Raw genomic sequence first — 24,181 nt, 5'->3', positions numbered from 1 at the left:
TCACAGGGCCGGAGATCTTCGGGTTCAGCACTTTTTGCGATTGCTTTTCCCTGGTATTCACGGGAGCAGTTGTATGCATGCATGGGCATCACGGGCATCCATATAAACATGTCTGTGCACTTCATCTCAGACTTAATCAGCCCTGTGCTGCATGCGAGCAAAACCATCACTTGGTCTCCAGAGCTGTTCAACCTTCCATTCTTCAGATTCATCTTAAAGTGGTTTCATGTTTTTGTCTGGTTCAGTTTATACATACAGAAGCCAAAAACGACAGTGTTCTTGTCTTTGTTTGGGATTTTTCTTTTTTTGCTTTTTAAGATCTTTTTCACAACTTTGTTTAAAAAAATGCTTTTTCTGTTTCTGCTATTTCATAATTTTAAAATTTGGGAAAACAATCTCAAAAAGACTAAATAAACGCATTGGAATGCTCAGCTTCTCAACTGTATGTATATACACACGGTGAAGGAGTTTAAATTTTGAGGCCAGCAGTAGTAAACAGCAGGAGGACAACCACACGACTTGGCTGGCACGAGTTTACGTCCCGTCTTGCCGGTGTTTAACCTCTGGATTGTGGGAGTGACGCAATCCTGCATATCCAGCTTGAGCAATGGGAACAAGAGGGACAAGTACATGTTTGTGCTTTTTATAGCAGCAGTTTATTGTCCAGACAAGATAATAGCATGCCTCTTTTATATAATTAAGGTCTTTAGTAGAAAACTAAAAAACCCACCTGTTTGATTTTTCTTCTTTCACCCCCCTATTAAATGATTGAAGAGAATGGAGTTGTTATTTCATTGTGTGAGAGTGTGTGAAATATTTTATGACCAATTTGTCTCGGCAGCCCTTTTATTAAAATGAAAAAAAGGATTATTTTCTGGCATTTGATGTGAAACGATTTATAATGGGTCATTAGATTTTTGTTTATTTATTTATGCATAGTAACCAGGTTCAGCCTCAGATAGAGTTTCATTTAAAAAAATAAAATAAAAATACTTTCATCATCATTATCAGCGCTGTTGACAACAGTCCTGATTTAGAGTGCTGATGTCTGTCTTAACTGACAGTTTGCACTGCAAAGCAACTGAACTCTGTGACTAGAAATAGTTTTACATGGAGTGACTTCAGCAGCAGTCACGGTTTACAATAATCTTGCATGAGCGCCGTGATGCTTCATTAAAAAAAAGAAAACTCCTCCTGCACTCAGGGTCTTGCAAAGCTACTCTCAAAAAAAAATTTGCGAAAGCAAATAAATGACCAATAATCTGGGCAACCTGAGTGCAGCATGCTAACATGCTGGCTGACCTGCTCTGTACCATCAGAATCCTGTTATTTGCAACCAACAAGACTGAAATACGGCCCTAAAGTCCATCATCCCCTTTGCTAACGTACGAAATCCCTTCGTTCTCAAACCTGAAATATAAACAGGATTTGTGTCAAACTTCCTTTTGCTGATCAGATATTTCAGTAGAAAATGTTTTAGCTTCTCCGTTACTGGCTTAACAACGGCTCTACGACAACATCAAGAGCTATAATCCCCGACGAGCTGCAGACCCGCGGAGCGTGCCAGGGATTAAAGGGTCCGGCTCACCATGTCTCTCTGTTTCATTTTTCATAAGGCTGAGCTCAGTCACATATTTTATTTAAAGTGCTTCCAATCACACAACAAACATAAAAGCAGGTCAGGGTGTTTTTTTCTTCTTTTTTCCTTATACCGCCTTTGATTTATGTGATTTAGCATTGATGCAGGCATATTTGCATAATGGAGTTTCTTTTCTAATGTGTTCCATGCAACATGCTCTGTCTCTGACGAATGAGCCTGTAGTAGTTTAAAGCATTTTTCCAACTTCTGGATATTTGGACTGTTTTAACTCTATAATGATGATGTGTCTGTTTTTTTTTTTTTTACTTCTCTTTATTTGTGTGAAAAAACAAAAAAACATTGTGGTTGTGGGAATTTGAGGTGCTTGTGACTTTTCTCGAGGCTAATGAATTCATCTCGCTTGCGGATCTCCTTTTAATTCAAAGTCACACAATACATTTTTTGGCACAAAAGAGAGTCTGTCTTGTGAGCCATGACTGTTGTCTCCAAAGTTTAAAACGGATTGCGATTTGATGCTTCTGTGTCTGTGTAACAGTTATCCCTCCAATTTTTCACTGAGAGAAAGAATTCCGAATGGAAAATCTTATTTGTATTTCTGTAAAGATAAGTTGTTTTTTGTGTTGAGTATTTTATGTATTAGATGGATGATGACAATATGGGCTGTACCTCAGGTTGTCGGAGAGTTGGCAAACTCTGAGCTGGGGCTGCACGATTATGGCCAAAATGATAATCACGATTATTTTAGTCAATATTAAAATCACGATTATTCATCGGACGTTATTCATCGCTAATGTCTCGGGGTGGGGGGTGGGGTAGTGCTGGTTGGAAATTGCGCTAACGTCCCGGCATTTTCGTTGACGGGGGGGCAGCACGCTATCGCTATCGCGCTACGCTACTCGGCAAAGTTACGTGCCAACAAAGTTTCGTTGGGGTGGGGGTGGTTATGACTGGCTTCACGCGGGAGAGACTCGCAGCGGGCCGGATGTGGCCCACGGGCCGTTGTTTGCCCATGTCTACACTAGGTCCTCACCTCCAGATGCTGCTGTACTGTCTGCTCCCGACATCGCTTCTCTCTCTCTCTCTCTCTCTCTCTCTCACTCTCTCTCTCTCTCTCTCTCTCTCTCTCTCTTGAATCATTTGAGGGTGCCGCTTATGCTGCGGCAATTCCTGCCGCTGCTGCAGGATTTGCTCGCTTGCTATTTCGGCAACTTAATGAAGTCTTAACCTTGCGTTCGCCCCCTGGTGGTTGGATGACTGAAAGTGCTTGATTTGACATGTACGGTAGCCGGCTTTTTAAATGTTAATATCGCCGACGATCAGCTTAATTTAATCGTGGCAGCCAATATCGTGATCGTGATTAAAATTCGATTAATTGTGCAGCCCTACTCTGAGCTTACCGCCTCAGGTGACTGCAACTTCTGACACCCATTGTTGTATTGGTTGTCGGCCAGTGCTGTGATTGTGTGGAGCCTACAGTTAACAGTCTCAAATGATTTGAATGTAGCCTTGTTACGATGTGTAAGGCCTCAGTGCTTGCAGAGTCAGCTGTTGCACACCTATTATTATCTTAACTACAGCTGAGGTGTTATGTGCACATAATTGGTCAGTGTGTGACTCATTTGAAGAGAAGTGCTGGGCGGTTTCCTCAGATGATCAGTGTTCTATAATGTCTGTACAAATGACCCGGCAGGAAACTTTAAATAATATGCATGCCAAAACAAAGTCCAGGCTATACCATTTCAAACAGGACAATTTGAGAAGCAGATCCGTTACCACACTGTATTTGTGACTACAGGTTTACAATGAGAGGGAAGCTTTCGACAGGTTTCTCCTCTGATATCTGACACCCGGCTCCCTCCTTTTCACCACAGCTATGGCGGCAGAGTTGTGGGAAACGGTCTGCATGCCCAGAGGCAAAACCCAGAGGTCAAAGTTCGTGTCCCAAACCCGGTCCTGGCCGAGGTCAAGGAGGATTTGGAGCGCTTCATCCAGGTAAGGTGTACACATCAAAGCATACGGACACACCTGTGGGTGTGTGTGGTTGACTGGCCGCAGCTTAAGTATCAGACGTGGCCTCTTGCATGCTGACTTGATTTCATAACTTGCCAAACAGGGATTTTGTTGCTTTGTGGATCTACTGTTTAATTGTCATCCAGTTGCTTCTTTGAAACAGGACAGTTCTTTTCAGCAAGCATTAATACAAATATGTTCATTGGAAATGTGTAATTATTGACACAGGCATGATTGTGGGACACACCTGTGTTCTGAAGCTTTTAAAATGAATCCCTTTTGACCAGCGAGTGTGTCATTTTCTGACATTTAAATGCTTAATTTTTTTCTTCAAGCACAAGCAATAAATAAAGATAAACAACAAGGACAGAGGTGGCCGAAACAAGTGCATCACTGTATGTGTGCGAAAGAAAGGGAGAGGGAGAGTGAGAAAGCTGACAGATGGGAGCAAAAGGTCAGGAATGAGTGACGGATAGCCAGAGACGACACAAGCAGCTTCAAAGTGGCACTGTTTGTCATGTAGATGGGCTTTAGTGGTGAAAAGGGCCCAGAAGAAAAGGGCTATTTCATATCAGCCCCTAGAGGCTATTTTTGGAGACAAACGGAACAGGATTGGGTTCCCTGCCGCCCGTCTGCCCTTTTGTTAGCCTTACAATTATGGCCTGCAGACAGAAGACCTGCCTTCCCTCACTCGTCATCGCTCCGTCCATCTCTGCTCTCATCAGGTAGCTCTCAAAGCTCTTTCCCTTTCACTTCTGAGGCTGACCGCCAACCACATGATCATGAAGACCTCAAATACCGGATTCTTATTATACAGGAGACCGCAGGCATAAGAACAATTCCAACCATTGCACGCACTCGGCAGGCCACTATAATAGGAACAATGTTCTGTTGCTTGTAATTATATAATCAGTCAATCAAATGGCAGCGATCACACACCTGCTGAAGCCGTGCTTCCTAGTGTTGTAGTACTCGAGTTTGGTCTTGGCCTCGAGACGTCTTTATTCGGTCTTGTTGGGGTCTCAGACTGGGCGGACTTGGGATTTTTGATCAAGACCGGTGGAGACTCAGCCAGCACTGCATTGACAGATAATAACAGAAAAGAATCCAGCTGCTACCTTGTTACGCTCTGTTTGTGACACCCAGACTGACAAGCCCCCTTATTCCTAGTTAATTCGATTTTTAATTTTATGAAGTTTAAAATGGCTGACACAGCAGCAACTTATTACAAATTATTAAAAGATACCTTGTTGAAAAGAAATGTTGCTGTTCTATGTAGAAGCAAACTTGAATTTAAAAAAGATACTTTTAGATTCTGTTTTGTTGTTTTTTTTCTTTGATATATACAGTCTTGTTCTTGTCTCGGCCTCAAACCCCCAATGCCTTGGTCTTGTCTCCATCTCGATACGCTCTAGTCTTGATAATGTCTTGGTTTGGTTGGTGCGGTCTTGACTACAAAACTAGGATCAGCTGCAACTTCAGCATCTGAATTTAGATTTGCGATCCGGGAAGCTTCGCCTTGCTCAGGTTGAGGAAGTCAGGCTCTCTTATCCTCCTTTTCTACTGCGTCATTCTTCATTTTTACTTCCCTCCTGCAACATTTCATTTCCCACCCGACTGCAGTCCTCCCACAGTGAACATCCTGCATTGTTAGCGTACCCACCTGTTCTCCTCCTCTGACGGCTTCAGATCGCTCCCGTCAGAACGCACCACCCCATTGTGGCGTCGCTATGCCAACGGGTGGCAGCGGAGTTGTTGCCGGCTGGCTGTTGACATTTTTGCGGCGCTGAAAAGCCCACCTTGAATCCGGACCAGGTGGCAGAGCTTGGCTGACTGCTTTGTGTTTGCAGGAGATAAGAGCAGAGGGATCACAGGGCGCTCGACTGCATAATGTGTCGAGCTTTCTGTCCTCGGCTGCAGAAAGACGGTTCAGCACACGAGTGCTTACACCAGAAATCCTGCAAGATTTTAGGTCTGGGGGTGAGATAGCACGCTTACTGCGAAAAAAGACTCTGTTTGCCAAGTTCTAAACTTTTAAAGAGGAGTTGCACATCATTTTTCTGCAAATTTGGACAACAGTGATATGCTCCACAAAAGCAAAGAAGTGACAGACTTGCGAAGTTCACCATTAAAACGTTAAACAGGCAAATACATGTGTTTATTTCATGATGGGCCACTTCTCTTGAAATACAAAGGGTTGCACTACTCCATTTTTATAACTGACACACTAACTAACTGACAACGTCATGAACAACCAACATCAGAAATCGAGCAGGGTGTCCAATTTGTAATTTTTTTGCCCAGCACAAAACAGTCCTGCACGGCTGTCCAGGCAAAGTTCGGGCTAAAGAAACAAACTAAACCACCAGTTATTCTTTCCCACACTCTAATCGCATTTCAGTGGTACGCCAACAACAACAACAATACCAATCACTTTGTAAAAAGATCCCAAGTTGTCAATAATGCAGTAAATGAATTATCATTTGAACAATAACTCAGAAATAACGTAGATCCGCATAATCCGAGTAAAAATCAAAGCGCCAAAACGTCGGCACATCACCGGCTCTGTCTTTCTCCTTCTCCTCTTTGTGTAAACAAATGTAAACACAAAGGCTTGTGATTCTATTTGAACAAACTCCACTGTGTCTTGTGTGGATTCTCTGATTACCGCGGGGACCTCGGTGGTCTGGCCGCTCCAACACCTCCCACCAGCTGCAGTGTCCGGATGTCGGACGCAGCCTTGAGGTGTGAACCAAATGTGTGGGGTGATGTGATTTGACCGTTGAGTTTCATCACCTCCCATCTCTGCTGAACTTCACATGGTCACACCTTGTTCCCCGTTGACGTGCCTTGACATCCTCCCTTTTGCGGTCTGTCCTTTGTTTGAAATTCAATTTGATAGTTGTCACAATGAGTTTAGCATCACGGATCAATAAGTACAAGGACGCCGATGCCGTCTCACTACCTTTCCGACAAGGTCCCCGCCTTTCTTTATCCGTTGCCACTGAGCCCCCGGCAGATGTGCAGATGTCATTACGATCTTCCGGCTGGACGAGTCTATGCGCAAAATGAGTCTTTTCCCAGATTGTTTTTGGCAAGCCCATCTGGATTCTTCATCGTGTTGCAAAATATTTTGCTGCGTGCCCATGGGGCTTTTTAGGCTGCCTGTTATTTTTCCGATCAATTAGCAGGATGGCGCAGTCTTACAGATGGGAACTTTTGTCGTGTTGAGTTTTGACAGCTCATCGACTTCACATATCCAGTCAGTTGTTTCATCACAACATGACTATTGTGTATAAAAATTTGCGAGGTGCAAGAAAAGGGTGTGCCTGAAAAGACTTTCTTCCTTAGGCAAAGCACACTTTGGAGTCTCAGTCTTGCTGCATATAATCTCCTTTTGTCTGTATTTGCGCACACATTTGTTCTCTCATAATTTTGTGCAACCTGCGAAGGAGAAAGTTGGCTGTGGTTTTTGTGAAGGAGAAAGGGATGATACTTTATAGCTCATTGGATACAATTGATTAGTATGTGAATGTAATTTGTCATTAAAATGCATCCTTGTCATCTTGTCAGTCGTGCAATTCCCAGTGAAGAGCATTATTGAAGCTTCTGACTGCAACGACAAACACAATGGCAAGTTACCTGATTTATATTCTATTTATTTCCACATACTGTATGAAGGAACCCAAAATCCAATCTGATAGTATTTGAGTGCCTGCACTTTTTCCCCAATCCGTGGCACCTCAGAGGGAAAAAAACAATCAGAGTTGGATGACTTGAAGTGTCACAGCCTTTGGGAAAGTCATTCACAAAATACTTTTACATCTTAGTGCCACAGTTTTCTTCTCCATGTGCACCGAAACAAACCGGCTCCCTGCACCTTTGCAGCAGCTTCCAGTCCATAAATGACAGTTTTGACTCCTTTTACTCCTTAGAAGGCTGTGTTATCATTAGTGCCTGTCAGAGATGCCTCTGTTACCGTTGCAGTGAGTTAAGTTTAGTATTTCCTTAAGTGTAGTATATAGGTCTTAAAAAAAAATAATCACAGCGCTCACTGACGCAGCAAATGCAAACTCATAAATCCTGCATAAAAACATTAAAGCATAAGTGATGAGGACCTTAAATCATATTTATCTTTCAACAGCTTGTGTGTCACTGCTGAACAGGAGGGGAATTCTCCTGGCAGCCTCGCACTGCAAGTGCAGACCTGGCCTTGAGAAAACAAAATACATTGTTACATAATGTAGATCTTGTTTCTTGCATTAACTAGATTGAGTCTAAATTGCGTTGTAATGTTGCTCATTCGAGCCTTTATTTCTCTATTTCTAAAATAAAAGATGGTGGCATGTGATTAGAATGAGGTGTGTGTTCTCCTGCAGATTCTTCAAAGGTGCACTGGTATTGAGATATTATCCATTTTATGTATTTATTTATTTATTTACTTTAAAAAGGTATTGCAGGTATTTCAATTAATCCCTTACTAGAGTTTTAATGAATTCAGTGCCCTCCATTCCTGGGATTAGCGTAGTTGGGACTTTTGTATTTTTCTACCTATAGGAGAGTAGTCAGACCCAAAGGACCCCAGCACTAAGAGGATTTGGAAGCTGCCACTGATGCACCATAGCCTCTGACCCCCTCATCTACCGATCTACTCCACTTAAAGCACTTCAGAGCCACATTTTTACAAAGTGTCTGCTAAGCCCCTCACACAAGCTCGTTGGAAAGCCCCCCCCCCACCAACAACCTCGGCACGCAGGTTTGCATGGTTTTTCTGCAGAAAAACTTCTCCATTTAAAGGTCCAGTATGTAAAAGGCTGTAACGCTCTCAGAGTGAAGGGGTAAAAAAAAAAAGAAGAAAAAGAGGCTAAATCCCTTGACCTGCTGTGAAAGCGTCCATTAAGTGAGCAGGCCAACTTCCTGTCCTCCCCCGTGCGCTCTCTCCTCTTTCTCTCCTCTTGCGCTCTCGGCCTTTTAAAATGTTGCTAATGTGGACAGTAAATGTTTGAAAGTGGAGTTTTGAGCCGAGGCCATCGGTCCAGCTGTTTTTGGGTGGGGACACTTTTTCCAAAGAGCCTGTCTTTTTCCATGTGAATATTAGGACCAGATCATTTGTCAGATTGTCAATTTGCACAATGGCACATTCTCAGTCAGACGTCGGCTGGGGGGGAGGGACAATAAAAACAAAAGGTCCAGACATTTTATTTTGTCCTTGATCTGACTTAGTTTTTATTTTTTTTATTTTTATTCTTTTGTCCTGAGTGAATGCTCAAAGCTCTGCATGCAGCTCTCTTTTATGAAGTGCCGAAAAGCTGCAGTGGATTCTGTTCGGATCTGTTTGGGATTTCGTACTTGAGGTCCACTTGTACATGTGATTGATGAGCACGCCGCTGCTTCTTTATCTGTTTTATATGGCCAGGTTTTACATTATCGCTGCATCACTCTTCAGACCTATTGATTTTTTTTATCAGCAAGTATTTTGACAATTTATTGACTAGGTGGGGAAAATGTTTTGCTTCTTTGAAAAAGGAAGTTTAATAGTCTAAGGGAAAACAAAGAAGAGCTTTTTTCATTGATTGTGGCGAGTTGGGTCAGCAATTTTTCAAGGCAGCCCTCCAGCATGTTCAATAATTACACTTTAGCCATTAATAGACTGCAGAAAAACGTGATGTGTCTCCACTGTGCTGCGTGTCTGCTGGGCAGGGCTGGAGGCTTGAAGTTGGAGGACAAGCTCAGGGGAACTGGCCAGGACTGAGCTGGCAGCGTGGCACAGGGAGGGGACAGATTCTTTCCACTTGAAGAAGGAAAGAAAAAAAAAGGCCGGAGCAGGAGCTTTGCTGCTCCTCGCTGCTGCTAAGGCAACGTCCCAGCAACAAGTCTGAACTGAGCGGCCATCCGTGACAGCTTGGCAAGCCATGAACTTCGATCCCCCCCCCTCCCCCCACACTTCATAACAATATGCAAGACTCATAAAAATCTGTGAATGTTTTTCTGCATTAGGTCATGTTTACTGTCCATGCGGGATTTAGTTAAATGAAGTTGGATAATCTGACCACATGGAGGAAATATGTGACCAGTGAGTGTTTTCTGGCACACGATATCATAATCCAGTTTTATTTTATATTCATTTTTGTATTTTATTCATCCATTTAAAGCAACTCTACATCTCTACACACACACACACACACACACACACACACACACACACACACACACACACACACACACACATATATATATATTTTTTTTTTTAACTTAAAATTGATTAATTCATGAGCCAGTTAGCACATTTGCTGCCGGCTTTGTTGACGTCCACTTCTGCCGGTAGCCACCTGACTCTGTCCTACGACTGGAATATGCTTTACTATGTCGCCTTGTTGATTTGCATCAAATCATTTAATTGAAAAAAGGCTCTCACAATTTCTTTATTTAAAGAGCAATTTTTTAAAAGGTCAATTACATTTGCTCAATAAAATGAAAACAGACTAGTTGGGAAAATAGCACAACTGCAATTCACACACCGCCTTCCTCTGGCCCGGTTTTTGACCATTTAACTGTGGCTGCCCGCCAGGCCACCTGCCTCTGTCTTCTTGTCCTTTTACTCTTCTAATACTATTTCACACCTTTTCCATGACTAGCATGTGAATAAAAGTAAGCAAGCTAGCTTCTTATTGCCAGGTAAGAGGTGCTGATGTCACCATTTTGCCACCATATGAGGCACATCCTCCTGAGAAGGGGCTGGGCAGGCAACCAAAGGTCCCTAGTCCCATACCAGCTGGGGGTGCTGTCCTGGTAGCACCCCCAGCAACATTCTTCATGCTATAAGTCAATAGATCATAACAATTATATTGAATGTTGTAATTTTTTGGTGGAAAAAGTATAATGTGATGCGTCTTAATTTGGTCTCTTGATGAATCAGTGTAAAAACCTTTTAAATCTAATTAAAATCAATTGCTGTGATTCTTAAATCACCTTATTTCAGAGGCTGTCACTGACTCACGAATCTTCTTTGTCCAAACTAGTTATTCACTTTTTGTGCATCTGACAATTCATTCTCACCCTCAGCCTCATACTGCTATTTGATTGTGCCCTCTTTCCAACCTAAATTGATTAAATGGCTCTGTGGGATGGAGTTGTGCGGCATCGATCTACTTGCTGTTGGTCCAACAGGGACTTTGTGAGCTCCTCTTCTAATATATTCAATAGCTCTGCGGCCTCGCCGACTGCTGACCCTCACTGTCTGGAAAAACAACCGTCTCTCTGCAGCCTGGCAGTTGTTGAGACTTGCTCTCATCAGAAAGATCGCTGATGCCAGTCAAACCGTGTTTTTGTTCCTTTTATTTTTTTTTTAAACAAGTGTCTGACAGATGTCAAAGTTTATTAGCGCCTTCATGTGTCACACACATGCACAAACTCTGTCGGTGCCTGACAGCGGCAGGGTGTGACAGCACAGTGCCACGGTGTGCTGATATGATTGACTCACACGGGGGTTACATGAGGTCACGTTCCGCGAACAGTAAGGGAATTAGCAGGTTAGAGCTTGTTCGGAGGTGTGTGTGTGATGTTGTGCGAGCCTGAGCCGTTGTTTTGCAGAGTGTTCACAGTATTACTCAGACGCTCCTGGGGGAAATCGACTTGTTTCTGTTGGGTTATTTTCTTTTTTTTTTCACGCTCAAGAAAATTCACTTATTTCAGATGTGAGACAGATTGTGTGAATATTTCACTGCAGAGCTCTAAACTGATCCGTTCCTCTCGCACAAAACATGTGGTCACTTCAAAATAGTTTATGATGGCTTTCCTTCCGGGCCAAAGAGCGGGCAATGTTTGTCTGTGTTCCTTGTTCCTCTTTGAACGTTCAGGAACTTTAATGCCAGTAGAAATAGTCTCTTTGGCTTTTGGGGGTTCTGTGAACCTTTTCCCAATATTTCTCAGCTTTACTTGGATCCGGATCCACGAGGCATATCTTCAAAGTGATCTGAAGGCTCCATATGTGTAATTTACTCCTGAAAACTAGCAGAAACATTAACATCCTTAGCATAACCCAACAGAGGTTTGTGCAAAGACGGCAGTAGTATGCAGAGTCTTCATGGATTTAGAAAAAAAAAGAAGAAGGGCAAAATGTGGATAAATGGCCATCTTGGCCACTTCTCCCACCCTGGAAAAAAAGCACAAAAGCAGAAAATGACTTGGCTCACTGTTGCAATTTGATTTTTAGACCCTTTTCATTTGCTGTGTCGTGGGTGGCGTCGCTCTCGCTCAAGTCCAACAACCATGACAGCTGCCATTGTTTTCCAGTCAAGAAATTGGTTAGTCTGCCTGGAACCCGAGTCTCTGGCTCAGAGCTGTTTGGCCACACCAAGCGCCATTAATCTGCAAAACGATACGTCATATCTGTTCCAGAATCAGCAGCGGCGCGTCTGAAAATATGTCTGTATGCAGCCCGTCGATCATCTTCCAGCGCTCTGTCTCCGCCTGCTTCTTTATTCTCGCTTGCTGTCAAACCTAGACTGAGGGAAATATACTCTCCCCCTGCTGCCGCAGTTTCCCTGTCAGCCAGCAGTGAAATATAGTGAGATTTGCAGTTACTTAGTCTCGAAAACAGTGAATTTCAGAGTACAAATTAGAAGGCGGAGAATGGAAGCTCAGCTGAAGCTTCTGCGGCTGTTCAAAAGGTTCAAGTTGTCATTTTTTCCTAAAACTACCTCCAGGTTTCCCCTCTCCCTCCACATGTTTAGTTTCGCCATGGACGCTTCGGATGCGGGGAAAGCTTTAAAATAGAAAGTGACTTGTCTCAGTGTGGGCAAAACAAAGCTGAGATTCCAGTTCACCGGTTGGTAGGAGGGCAGCAACAATCCAACACACACACACAAACACACACACACACACACACACACACACACACACACACACACACACACACTGTACCAGTAGCCCTAAGGTCCCATTTGTGGCGACGAAATTCTTCTTTTTCACTTTTCATAATCGGATTTTATGCTTCCACATAAAACTCCACACGTGCAAGAGCACACACGCACACACACACTCACACAAAACCCACTCCCATGAAATGGTTACTGGAAGCGAATAAATGCAGGAATTTTGGTTTTTCTTCGACGCTCCGTCCACTCTTCCTCTGACCGAAGAATGTGTTTGGAGAGGAAGAGCGAGCGGGATGATTTGGCAGCCACGGCTGTCCAACTGGCATGTGAGGTCGGGGAACGTTTGGCAGCGGGTTATTTTGTTTGTTTTTTCTTTTTTCTTTCGATCCGGCGGCACCCATGAACTTTTTAAAGCTCTTGCAAAGACATTAACCCCTGTGGGAAATCCTAAAGCTGAGATGATTGATGGCAGGCCACCAAGAGATTTGAGGTGCATTCTAAACAAAGGTTCTTTACAAATGACTGACCTGCAGTGACTTCAAATGAGAAAATGTACATGATGAGAGAGGCTAATATTGACAAGAAGAGACATTCAGTAGGCGGCCACTTTATTTGGTACACTTTGCTATTACCGGGTCCCCAGTAAAGTGGCTAGTGAGTGTTGCTACAGTTTCAAGGTTGGAGGTGGTGCGCACTCAGAGATGAATGATGATTCTCATACCTGTGGTTGTAGCCGCTGTTTTGTTTTTGTTTTTTTGGAGTGACTGACTTTTTGTGGTCTCCAACCATTCTGACCTTTGACCCCTGACACTAATGAGGCTTTTCCTTCCACACAACTGCCTCCCAGTGGATATTTTCTCTTTTTCAGATCCTTCTCTGTCAACCCTAGAGATGGTTGTGATGTTGTTAAAATCCCAGGTGGTTAGCAGTTCCTGAAACAGGCACACCTGGAGCCCGTCTGGCGCCAACAACCATCTTCACCACGTTCAAAGTCACTTCAGTCCCCTTCCTTCTCCATTCTGATGCTGACTTTGAACTTCCAGTAGCGAGTTGTTTTCACCACGCCTTCATTCCTAATTGCATCGAGTTGCTGCCATGTGCCTAGTGCTGCATCAGCCGTTTCATATGTTTCTAATGAATTATCCAATATACTTGGCAAGAAAGTCTGGTAAAATGTTAAGTCTTACCTCCTGCATAATCAGCTTCTTTTTTTTTTAAATGTTTTTTCTCCCAGCAACGCTCTTTCTAATCCAACACCTCAGCTGCATTCAGCAAAGTTTAACATTCCATATGTGGCAAGACACAGAGGGCCTGGGCGGGCTTCGAACCCCAGACTCCAAGGTAATAGCCACGCGTGCTTAACCATTAACCAATCAGCCATGCGGGATATCCCTTTGGCCAAGTAGCCAGGGCGCATAATCAATTGGAGGCATAGTGACAGGACCGCCACTGTCACAAATACAAAGAACATTAGGTAACCAGGAGTTATATGAAGGATTCTGTGTTGACATTTTCTGCCCCTGGTGCTTATTGCTGTGATGCAGTTGTCATAATGAGCAGTTTGCCAGATAAAGCTGAACAAACCTCTGAAATGCTGGTAATAGTGATGGTTTGGCCATTCTTCATCATGTTAAGCACTGTGCTTTGTTTACACTTGTGCCCAGATTATTTACCGCAGGAAAAATATGTTTCCTGATATCTGCGTTTGGATTTAAAGTGAGCTCATGAGGCTCAGATTTCATGCTCCCTCATGCGATGATGGAAAGCTGTCGGCGTAGCTTCCAGAAAGCCTGACTGCTGTTGTGATGAAATTCTGAGAAAAATTGCCGGATTCCTCCTCCCCATGTCGCCCAACACCATAATTAAATTGAGGACTTTTGGACCTCACTAAAGTACAGTTGGAATTTGAAACAGAAAGGAAACATTTTGTGGGGAAAACAAAGCAACAAAGTGCACTGGACCGTCGCCAAGCCAGGACTCCACAGTGGCTGCATTTTTTTTCTTTTTTCCACTCAGCCACAGTGCTTTAATTGATTCCTTCCCTAATTAACATGCTTTAAGGACGCCTGGACCGAGCGAGCATTGTGCTGAATGTCCTCAAAAACTGCACTTTTTTTTTTTAACCCTCCAGCTTAATACCCAAACGGTTATCTGGCCGGTGTTGATACAAACTCTCCGCTATTCAGGGCATTTCCTCCTCAGCCCAGGCAGTGTGCGTCGCATTTCTTGTGTTGCTTTGTGCTCAATAGAACGGTTAATGGCTTTTATTACGCTCGTTGTCCAGAATGGAGAAAGATGTTTTCCCTTTCTTCCAACTGTCTGTCTTCTGTTATCTTTCCCTCTCAGGCCTCTGCTTTCATGTCCCTGCTGATGCCTTGGAAAGATAGATTCATTAGCGGACTTCGCTTGCACACAAAAAGCCTCAACGTTTTTCTGGTATTGTACAAGGGGCGGAGCAAGAACCGCAGAACCTCAAGGTGCAGTGAGAGTTAGCAATGTGCTCCAGTCATAGATGTCCAATATTTATGCTCTCTTCTTGTCCAACTCAAATGTGTAAGTCAATGCAAGACTCACTCAAACTGAAGTTGCCATGAAGCAGAGTGATGACTCGGGTGATCTACTACTTGCCTCTTAAATTGCACTTGTCAGTCAAACATAATATTAACCGTGGCAGAATTTGGAATTTTTATTTCCTTGCGAGTTCAGAACATTAAGGCTGAAGTGTTTTATCTTTGCTCTAATGCAATTGTATGCAAGTGTGTTCAGACCTCAGAGTCTAGAGTGTGCATGACTTCGGTGACTATATATTGTGTGTGTGTGTGTGTGTGTGTGTGTGTGTGTAAATGTTTTTGAATTGAAATGGGATTTTGCTGTCCCGTTTGGTTCAGGACGTGAGCTCACCCACCTGTTGGTGAGAAAACGCTGACAGTCACACAGGGTGTTGGTCAGCATTTGTTGTCATATTCTCTAAGCAATGCTGTAATCTGGCACTCCAGATGGAACTTTTGCCAGTATCTTTCCCTGCATCTCCTGTGTCCATCCAGGAAAGAGTATTATGCCCAGCGGGGAGGCAAGCCTTCTGGCTGCCTTCTGCTTCTCCATCACATTCAAGCAAACGATAACCATTATGAACCACATGTCATTGTTCTGTGGCTAGCAGACACAGCGCAGTGTTTAACAAAAATTGCTGAGGTCTAAAATAAAGTGGAAACGGAAAGGCCCTTAATGAGTTTTTTTTTCTTTTAATGTGGAAATGCCATCCAGCTGAAATAAACTTCCGACACAGCTGCATCTAGGCCACAACTCCACTCCAACAGCTTCTTCTCCTCTGTCCTCATGATCTTTTTCTGTTGTTTTTTTTGGCTGAGCAGCTCACAGTAGTTAGTATTAATTCTTGTGCCTCGTTCTTCAGACAACCTGATTGGTTATCATGTAAAAAAACAACAACACCAATGCTCCCATAGGCTTGCATGGCGGATGTGCCAGGACAGCTAAATGAAGGTGACCTATGCCATTATGTGTGTCTGATGTCATTAGCAGTGTCATTAGTGTTCCCTCAGCATCCAAAGCCCTGGACCCCACTCCTCCTCTCACCTCCCAACACGTCACCAGTGATTCTTACCTTTATTTGAAGGTCAGCTGTGCGTCACGTCAGTATCCTCATCACTCTTTAATTGTGTGTCTGCATATGTATGTACACACAACAATGATGGTCAAAAATAAGCAATTGATGAAATACAAAGCAGCGTTATTGTGCCAAAGACCGACTTGATGGTGGTGATGGACACAGCACCATGGGTCCCAAGAGTCGGTAACCCCCCCGTACTGTGGTCAGAGTTGTTCACAGTTGGGCTCAAGCCTTCAGTGCAAATCTTGATGAAAAGCTATCCAATCCATCTGTGAGGCAGCGTTTCATGAGATTTGCCAAAAAGCGTTGCTTAAGTGCTCTAAATACTTGGCAGCTTTCGGAGTAATGAGCCACGCTGCACTCAAGGCTGCGTAAACAGATGGCGAGTGATATCTGCAGATGCTTGACGATGACAGTTGCAAACAAATAAATCATGTCATTCCAGTACAGTCAAATTCATTAGTTGCCTCGGTGTTTCCCACAGAGTCAGCCTTTATTTCTGTGAGGGTGTTTCACATGACCTATGAAATAGTCCTTCCCATTTCACTCTTCATTTATATGAATATAAAATCATATTGTAATTATCATGTATGTGTGTGTGTGTGTGTGTGTGTGTGTGTGTGCGTGTGTGTGTGTGTGTGTGTGTATCGCAATATTCCTGATATATCAGGAATTGTATGATATAAAATAATTCTGAATTGCAACTTCAACGGAACACAAAAAAATCTTTTTTTGAGTGTTTTGAGTTTTTATTCAAGACACTGCATCATACTACCACAACCATCCCAGAACCAGGCTGTTATGCTGCCTCTCTGTTTACCCTGGATGCTGTTGAATCACGTCTCGCCACAGCTGACATTTACTGAGATTGATATGTCACAGCGATCAACAAAACAAAAAAAAAAAGCAGAGCACACTAGAAAGCCCAGCGCTCCTTTGGGAAACCTAAACGCTCACTTGTTGTGGATTAATAAGTCGGGACAGCAATGTGTGGTTCTGTGCTCAACACCAATGATTTCATCGGTTTTGCTCCCCTTTGGAGGGACCCCAAAGAGCAAAGTCCCGTGTGATCGATTACGCTGGTCACTCATACGCTGCGGCTGCTTAACTTTTGTCATTTTCTTCTCATTTTCCTGTAGGAGACGCATGAGGCATTTCCAAAACTGGGACAGATAGAGACCTGGGATGAGCTGGGGAGCGGAGAGACGGAGGAGGGCGGCAGTGGCGACTGCGATGATGAAGATGGATGTCAAGCTTCAGGAGACGGTCAAAGCCAGAACTGTAAGTGCTTGTAAATACGTGCCATACTCTTCCGGTGACACGCCCTGTATTATGTTGTCCACGCCGTTATTAGTGATGATTTACTGCTTTAATGATTTATTGCTGTTGTAATGCAAATGAGCTGCAACAACAGACGCACTCCTTTCTCCTAATGCACTTGTGCAGCAGGGCTGTAATTGTTTTTCCGAATATTGAAGTCAGTCGCGGTAAGGTTGTGCCCTTCTCTAAACTTTTGTGACTGACTTGTGTCTGACTTTTACAGAACAAAATATATATTTTTTTGTCATTTTACTAATGAATCCACATTGCATTCTGCCTTTCCCCATTTCCTATCTTTATGAATGCTGCTCCATCTGCTCAGTCTAGTGGCTGTATGAGAGCCAGAGGGTTTCAAGGCTTCTGTTATCTTTAATAGATATCATTTGAACTCTTTTTTTTCCACCAATATCAGTTGGAATCACCTTTATACACGGCAGTGACTGTGGGAGTTTAAGGGGTGAGTTGTACTGAAAGAAGATACCACACTGACACAAGAGAGCCAGACTGACTCCATGAAGGCAGATCCACCGATAAGATCCTTGCCTGTGTAAGCCAAGCACCTTCAGCTTCCCCAGGAGAATTTCTGCAACGCTGCAGAAATGCCTGATGCTCATTCAGCAGTCTACCTACTGCCTTGACTCAGTCTGGTGCAAACGCATGCACAGGTTTTAACAACATCTACCTCAGTGTTCTTAAAACATATTTGTGTGTGAGTTTCTGAATATTTCATCAAATGAAATCAAAACTGTCTGCGGACCACTTCTTCTTCTTCGGACCATGTTCTCTGTACCTCACATTGGCATGACTTCATGTCAAAAACGAGGCTGTGTCTCCCTTTGGTGTCACTAAGACTGGCTAAATGGTTGCCAGAGGTCTGTTCGCACAGTGTTGCAGGCACCATCAATAGTCAGCTTTGGGTGAGTGCTCCTCTGTCCTGCTTCTTGTTGTGTTGCGAATAAAAGACATCAAGTGCTTTTTTCTTTGCTGCAACATCATCAGCAAGACATAATCCTGTCATGTTTTTTTCCTTTTCTACAATTTCAAGAGAAATAGATTAAGCTTTGCTCTCTGGAAATCCACAAGGCTGGTTTATTTGTTCATGTATATATGTATATATATATGTATATATATATATATATATATATATATATATATATATATATATATATATATATATATATATATATATATATATATATATATGTACATATGCACACACGTATACATATATTCAATTTTTTGTCTATTGGCTTCAGTTAAATGTACACCTTGTAAGAAGACATTTGTGTTTGTGACGTGGCCACCAAACTTTTCCGAACATTGATGCCAGCTGCACCGCGTCACTCCAACACTCGAACGTGCATCTGTGGCACATCCGTGCTTCACACCAGCCAAGCCCTCTTTTGATCTCAGCTGTTGGTAGTGTTCAAGTGTTTGGTCATGTTCAAAGCTTTCAGTTAGTGATGGAAACAACCTCTTGCGCTGCCTGGGCAAACTCACAGGCGGCTGACAACCCCCGGTTGATTAGCTTTCCTCATATCGACAGGCAAATTCTGTCTCTCCTCCTTTTTTTAAACAGTGTCAACTCCATAAAGTATTGCCCCACTCATTGTAACTGACTCACAAATGAGGGTTACAGTCGGCTTTGGCAGCTGTTGAGGATCGCGACAGGGGCAGGAGTGGAACTTTCACGTGCCTGTGCATTTGTTTCAGGGGGTGGGGGGTGCATGACTGCCCGCCGCTCTGCTCACTTCATCATAGAGCTAATGAAGAGAAATAATCTGCAGTGGACAGACTCGCTCAGTCTCTCTGTCGCTGCTCAAATGAAGCAGAAGTGCTGCTGCAAGAGATAGGACGCCGTACACGCACACACTCGCTCGTGCAGTCTTCCTGCATACAGAAAGCGCGTTCAGGGTGGTTTGCACGTTCATAGAATTAAAAAAATACTCTTAATATTAGAAATTGTAACTTCTATATAAGGAATATGACGATAGGGAGGGAGGGGGCGCAGAAGAGTCACATTCCTTTCACACAGCCTCCAATTAGCTCCCCCACCACCAAATCAGTGCAGTCTGATTGCATGATGTCATGCAGTCATTTGATCTCGCCTCAGATCTCCCCCTCCTCCCCCCAGCTTCCCTCCTCCTCTTGTCCCGGAGTCACGCTGGTGAACATTGTGTGCCGGCTAAACAAGGCCCAGTCGTGTACGAGCTGCCATGACCGCAGCCGCGAACAGGAGAATAAATCAGTGACTCTTTAATGAACCATATCATTCCCCTTGCCTGCAGCCATGACAGCTTCCTCTGTGGCGGCGCTCCATGGCGTGACTACGCCTTGTTAACTCTATTAGGCCCAGGAACGTTTCAAATGCTCTTTATTTGCAGCTAACAGTTTAACATGTTCATCTCTGAATGGCTTGTGTCCACCACTAGAAAGGAAGGAGGGGTAGACATAAAAGAAGAAGCAAGAAGAGAAGGCAGCCTTTTCACCACCATGCGCTTCTGGATGAACAGCAGGGTACGATAGAAGACTGACAACTAACTGTAATGAACAACTGAAGAGGGCTTCAATCAGCTGTCTGAAAATTGGTTTCAAAAAAGTACACTGTAGCACAGTTGGTGCGGCTGTTACGACCTGGCAGAATATGTGATAGGTGATTAGAAGGGTAGCAGAAAGCAGGTTATCCATCGCGCAGGAAGAGGAGGTGGAGGAGTGGGGGGAGGAGGAGGAGGGGTAAGAGTAAACATTTGCAAAGATTGAGCCGCGCAAAATAAGAAAAGTAAAGAAAAGTGAATGGCACAGCCATGAAGTCTGCCTCTGTTTTGGCAACAAGCACCATCTGTCTGATGCTCAAGCGAGTTCATTAAGGAAGAAAAGACAGCCAACAGCACAAGCGCATGCAATCTGCACTTTAGCAGCTAAACCTGCATATTAGCACACAGCGGTTTACCTCTGCCGCCCTGTCGCCATCATCCTGAACCTGCATCGCGAAACGATTGAAGAGCGCCATCACTGTTCAAACGACAGATATTTTAGTTTTCTCCCCGTCTCTTGGATGACGTGTTGGAAACATCTAGCTGCTTGTGTGTTTGTGCTTGTGCCTATGTGTCTGAGCGTCGCTTCGGATCAGCAGATGCTAGTTTCGTAAACACTTGTTCCCTGAGGAAATTCGAAAAAAGCCTGAATTGGTTATGAATTTGAAATCTCTATCTCTCTCTCACACACTCACACACACAACAGTGCAGTTCACCCTTGCACACAAAGGCACACTGTGTGGCGTGAGAAAGCTCCAATCAGCGTATTTCGGAATTCAAGGCCAAAGGCGGAGGTTCAGGGGTGGAGGATGGGGAGGCGGGGAAAGGGGGGGGTATGCACCCCTCATTTATCAACGTCCAGTCCTAACAGCGTGCAGTTTATATTTTACTTCCTGTAGCCGTCCAAAACAGACTTCTAATATCTTCCACCTGAGCGTTCAGACAGCTCAGCCTCCTACTACATGGATTACGGCTTCAGTGCAAATATTGTTCTTGGACATCCGGCAGGTCTGTACCTGGGTAACAAAAGTCGCAGAGAGAAGTTCCCTCCAAAGCCTGTAAGGCCGTAAAGGTGTGCGGCAGCTGTTGGGCCTGGCAGGGGGAAGCACATTCCTGGAATAAAGGGCCGCTCTGGCAGGATATGGTCAACCTACACCAGCGTTAGCGGGATTACACCGGATCGCTCCAGAAGCCGCTGCTGCCCTCAACGCAGCACACACCTGCCTTTCATGCTAGGAAACTTGAAAGACTGGCAGCAGATGAAGCACCGCAAACTCCCGGTCCAGGAATGGACACGGGGGCAGAGGTTGAGCTGCAAAAAAATAGATAAATAAATAAAAAAATAACGCTGAGGGTGTCATGATGCAACGCAAGAGGCCAAGCGGCGAGGAGGGAGTCGGGGGGCGTGGCCAAGGCCAAGGGGGCTCTAGTTGAGCGAGGAGGATTGAGACACGCAGACCTCTGATGTCATGTACCGTGAGAAAGCTGGGTTAGCAGGCTGGCTGGGAGGGATTTGCTGCTTGTGTTCTCTTCCAGGCCGGGTAGAACCAATCCCTCCTCCCTCCCCCGCCACCCCTTGATCTTCCCATTCCGGGGTCCAGAGGACTGGCGTGCGCAGGGGCCCCGGCTGGCCAACAGATGTAGCGGCTGTGTCCCGACGGCGGATATTAGCAGCAGGGCCGTCATTTCCCCTCGGCCTTTTATCTGGAGCTCAAGGTGCTGCGCACGAGTTCCCGCGGGCCACAGAAGAGGTCGCAGCCAACACCAGTCAGGGGCCGGCTTCGCGGATGGTTGTGTATGTGTGTGGGGTGCGTGGGGGCAGTCACATTTTGTTTCTTTTTTTCCCCTCCAGTCGGACATGCAGAGTCATCTGTTTGTTCAGTCCGACTTAACAAGTGAAATTAATTTTCGCTCCGCTTCTCCTGAAAACAATCTGGCAGTAATTGGAAATGACTCAGCGATCCCGCGTCCAAACCCCAGCCCCTGCGTGTAAAGCCGTGCAGCTCCCCTGATAACCTTTACGAAAAATGGAAAACAATTTTGAAACCAGTCCCCTCCGACGCAACTTTTCATCTAGTCAGCTACAATAACGTCCGCTGGCTTTTTTTCCCCCGACTTGACGACGAGGCTCCTCTTATTTAGTCTGCCGAGCATCTGGCTGGCACCGCGGCCAAACAGCTGCTGCCTCCGTCCGCAGCTGCTTTCCTCTCAGCTGTCATGTTTGACAGTCGCTCCCATCATCCCCGTTCGGTTCCGATAAACAGTTTTATTTGGCGAACCGAAGCACCATAAAACATGTTAAACTCAAGTCTGTCCATCAGCTGTAAGGGCTCTTGTTAGTCTGCGGGGGCCCTCTCACAGCGGATCATTGTTAAAGTTGTTTTTATTCCCACCAAGTGTTGTGTTTAAAGCAGCTTAGAATAACAATAATATGCCGTCATTTGGTTTTAAAAATTAATCAAAGGCTCTTTCAGGGTGGATGCTGCTTTAAAGTGATGAAGAGATTCAGTCTTGTTTTAAGACTTTAACCACAACTATGTTGAGCTGAATCCCTTTTTTTTTTTTTTATTCCTTCTAGCTTCAGACATTTTACATGGCAGTTGAAAATCTAATGTGGCCTCCAGACACATGTTCATCATAGGTAAATGGTTCTCATTAGCCAACATCATCCTTTTCAAGGCCAATGACCCACTTCAACACCTTTGGAACCCTGGTGGGCCAACACCGACAGTCTGTGGTGGTGGTGGGGGCAACAGGAAGTGGGTCAGAATTATTGCCCTAAGAGTGAAAAAGGATATACCTTTTTTTTTAAGCTATTAGCACGGTTGCTATGGGGTAATTAGCAAGGCAACAAAAACCTCCACTGCCTTCGTGCTGTGATAGTGAAGCCACATAAAAGTCTTTACTAGAGTTACAAAGAGGAAACTATTATTTCCTGACATAACCAAGTGTCCCAACTGCACAGGCTGTGAGTTGCACTTTTACCAATTTTGCTACAGGTTGTTTCCATAGCCATAAACTGTCTTAATTAGGAGGAAAACTCTAAATGCAGTTGGTATGACCCTACTTTTTATTGGTTAAAAAACTCCCTCATCCTCCTCCCCCCAAACACGGCTGTGCAGGAACTTGGTCCAGTTTTTTGAAGCTCTCGACAAACTATTTTCACCACTGTGCTGTGGACTGAAGTGAAGTTTGGACTGGCGGTTGTTCTGGACGGTGTGTGTGCGTGTGTGTGTGTGTGTGTGTGTGTGTGTGTGTGTGCAGTGGGGAGGGGTGCGAGGGGTGGTTGCAGGGTGACCTTCTTGACTCCCTCGCTTCGCCTGGAGCTCGGCCCCGACTGCTCACGGCGGACCTGGCATTCCTGCTGTAACACGGCACCGAGCAAATAAAGGGAGACATTCCACTGATATTGAAAAATACAGTACGAGGATAAGCGGGGATGATCCTGATCCTCTCGTCTCGGCTCACGCCGTCATGTGGGTGGAAATTTGCAGACTAGGTGAAGAGGGAGGAGAGGAAGCGCGGAAGGGGGCAGGATTTTCCCGTCAGGGCTGGTGTCCCCACCTCAAACTCTGGAGATGCAATGTTTTGGGTGTTTTTGGTTTTTGTTTTAAGGGAAGCCACATTGGGAGTATCTGCTTCCAATAGAGGAGCATTAGCATCGCATGAGAGATCAGATAATGAAGCTTAGTAGCAATGTGCTGATTATTTTTTTTTGGCATTGACTCTCTCCAGTACTTATCTGCGCCCAGGGCTTGAAGCATTAGAGGGCGCGAGACACTTCATTTAAAGGTCTCTTCTATTGACCAGCGGTGAGAGGGACAAAAGCCCTCCGTCCTGATCCATAATTGATGTGGCAATTAGAGCCGCACTCGGAACAGAGTGTCAGGCCCGAAGGCTGGCTCCGGCCCCTCCCCATGCCAGCAGATTACAGATCAGATGGGAGGGAAGAGGCCAGTGGTGGTGAGAGGTTTGATTCTTAAAACTGCTGTCACTTACGCAAGACTTTACATCAAAGTCTCCCACTCACCCCCACAAAATCAAACATTTATAACATCACAGCAGAACTTTCTCTCCTTCTACCCCCCCCCCCCTCCCCTCCGCCCCATCTCCCTCCTCCCGACCCATACAGATATTCAGAGAGCACTTTGAAGTTTAACAGACAAGCATCACTTAAATCAGTTTAATCCAGAAGAGACTTGGTCACATGGAG

General features: G+C 44.5%; 1 protein-coding gene across 2 annotated transcripts in view; it reads left to right on the top strand.

Annotated features, from left to right (window-relative positions):
• LOC142885139 (glypican-5-like) overlaps positions 1 to 24,181 on the top strand; it is a 94,098-nt gene that overhangs the window by 59,436 nt on the left and 10,481 nt on the right. For both annotated transcript variants that reach the window (XM_076021302.1, XM_076021301.1), the window contains 2 exons: positions 3,472 to 3,592; positions 17,254 to 17,395. In XM_076021302.1, the coding sequence (XP_075877417.1) occupies positions 3,472 to 3,592; positions 17,254 to 17,395 (263 nt within the window). The remainder of the gene's footprint in view (positions 1 to 3,471; positions 3,593 to 17,253; positions 17,396 to 24,181) is intronic.

This window comes from Nelusetta ayraudi, unplaced genomic scaffold, assembly GCF_046127955.1.
Source record: "Nelusetta ayraudi isolate G7.1 ecotype Tasmania unplaced genomic scaffold, CSIRO-AGI_Nayr_v1 ptg000011l, whole genome shotgun sequence".
NCBI lineage: Eukaryota > Metazoa > Chordata > Actinopteri > Tetraodontiformes > Monacanthidae > Nelusetta > Nelusetta ayraudi.
This window is presented reverse-complemented; position numbering and strand designations above follow the sequence as displayed.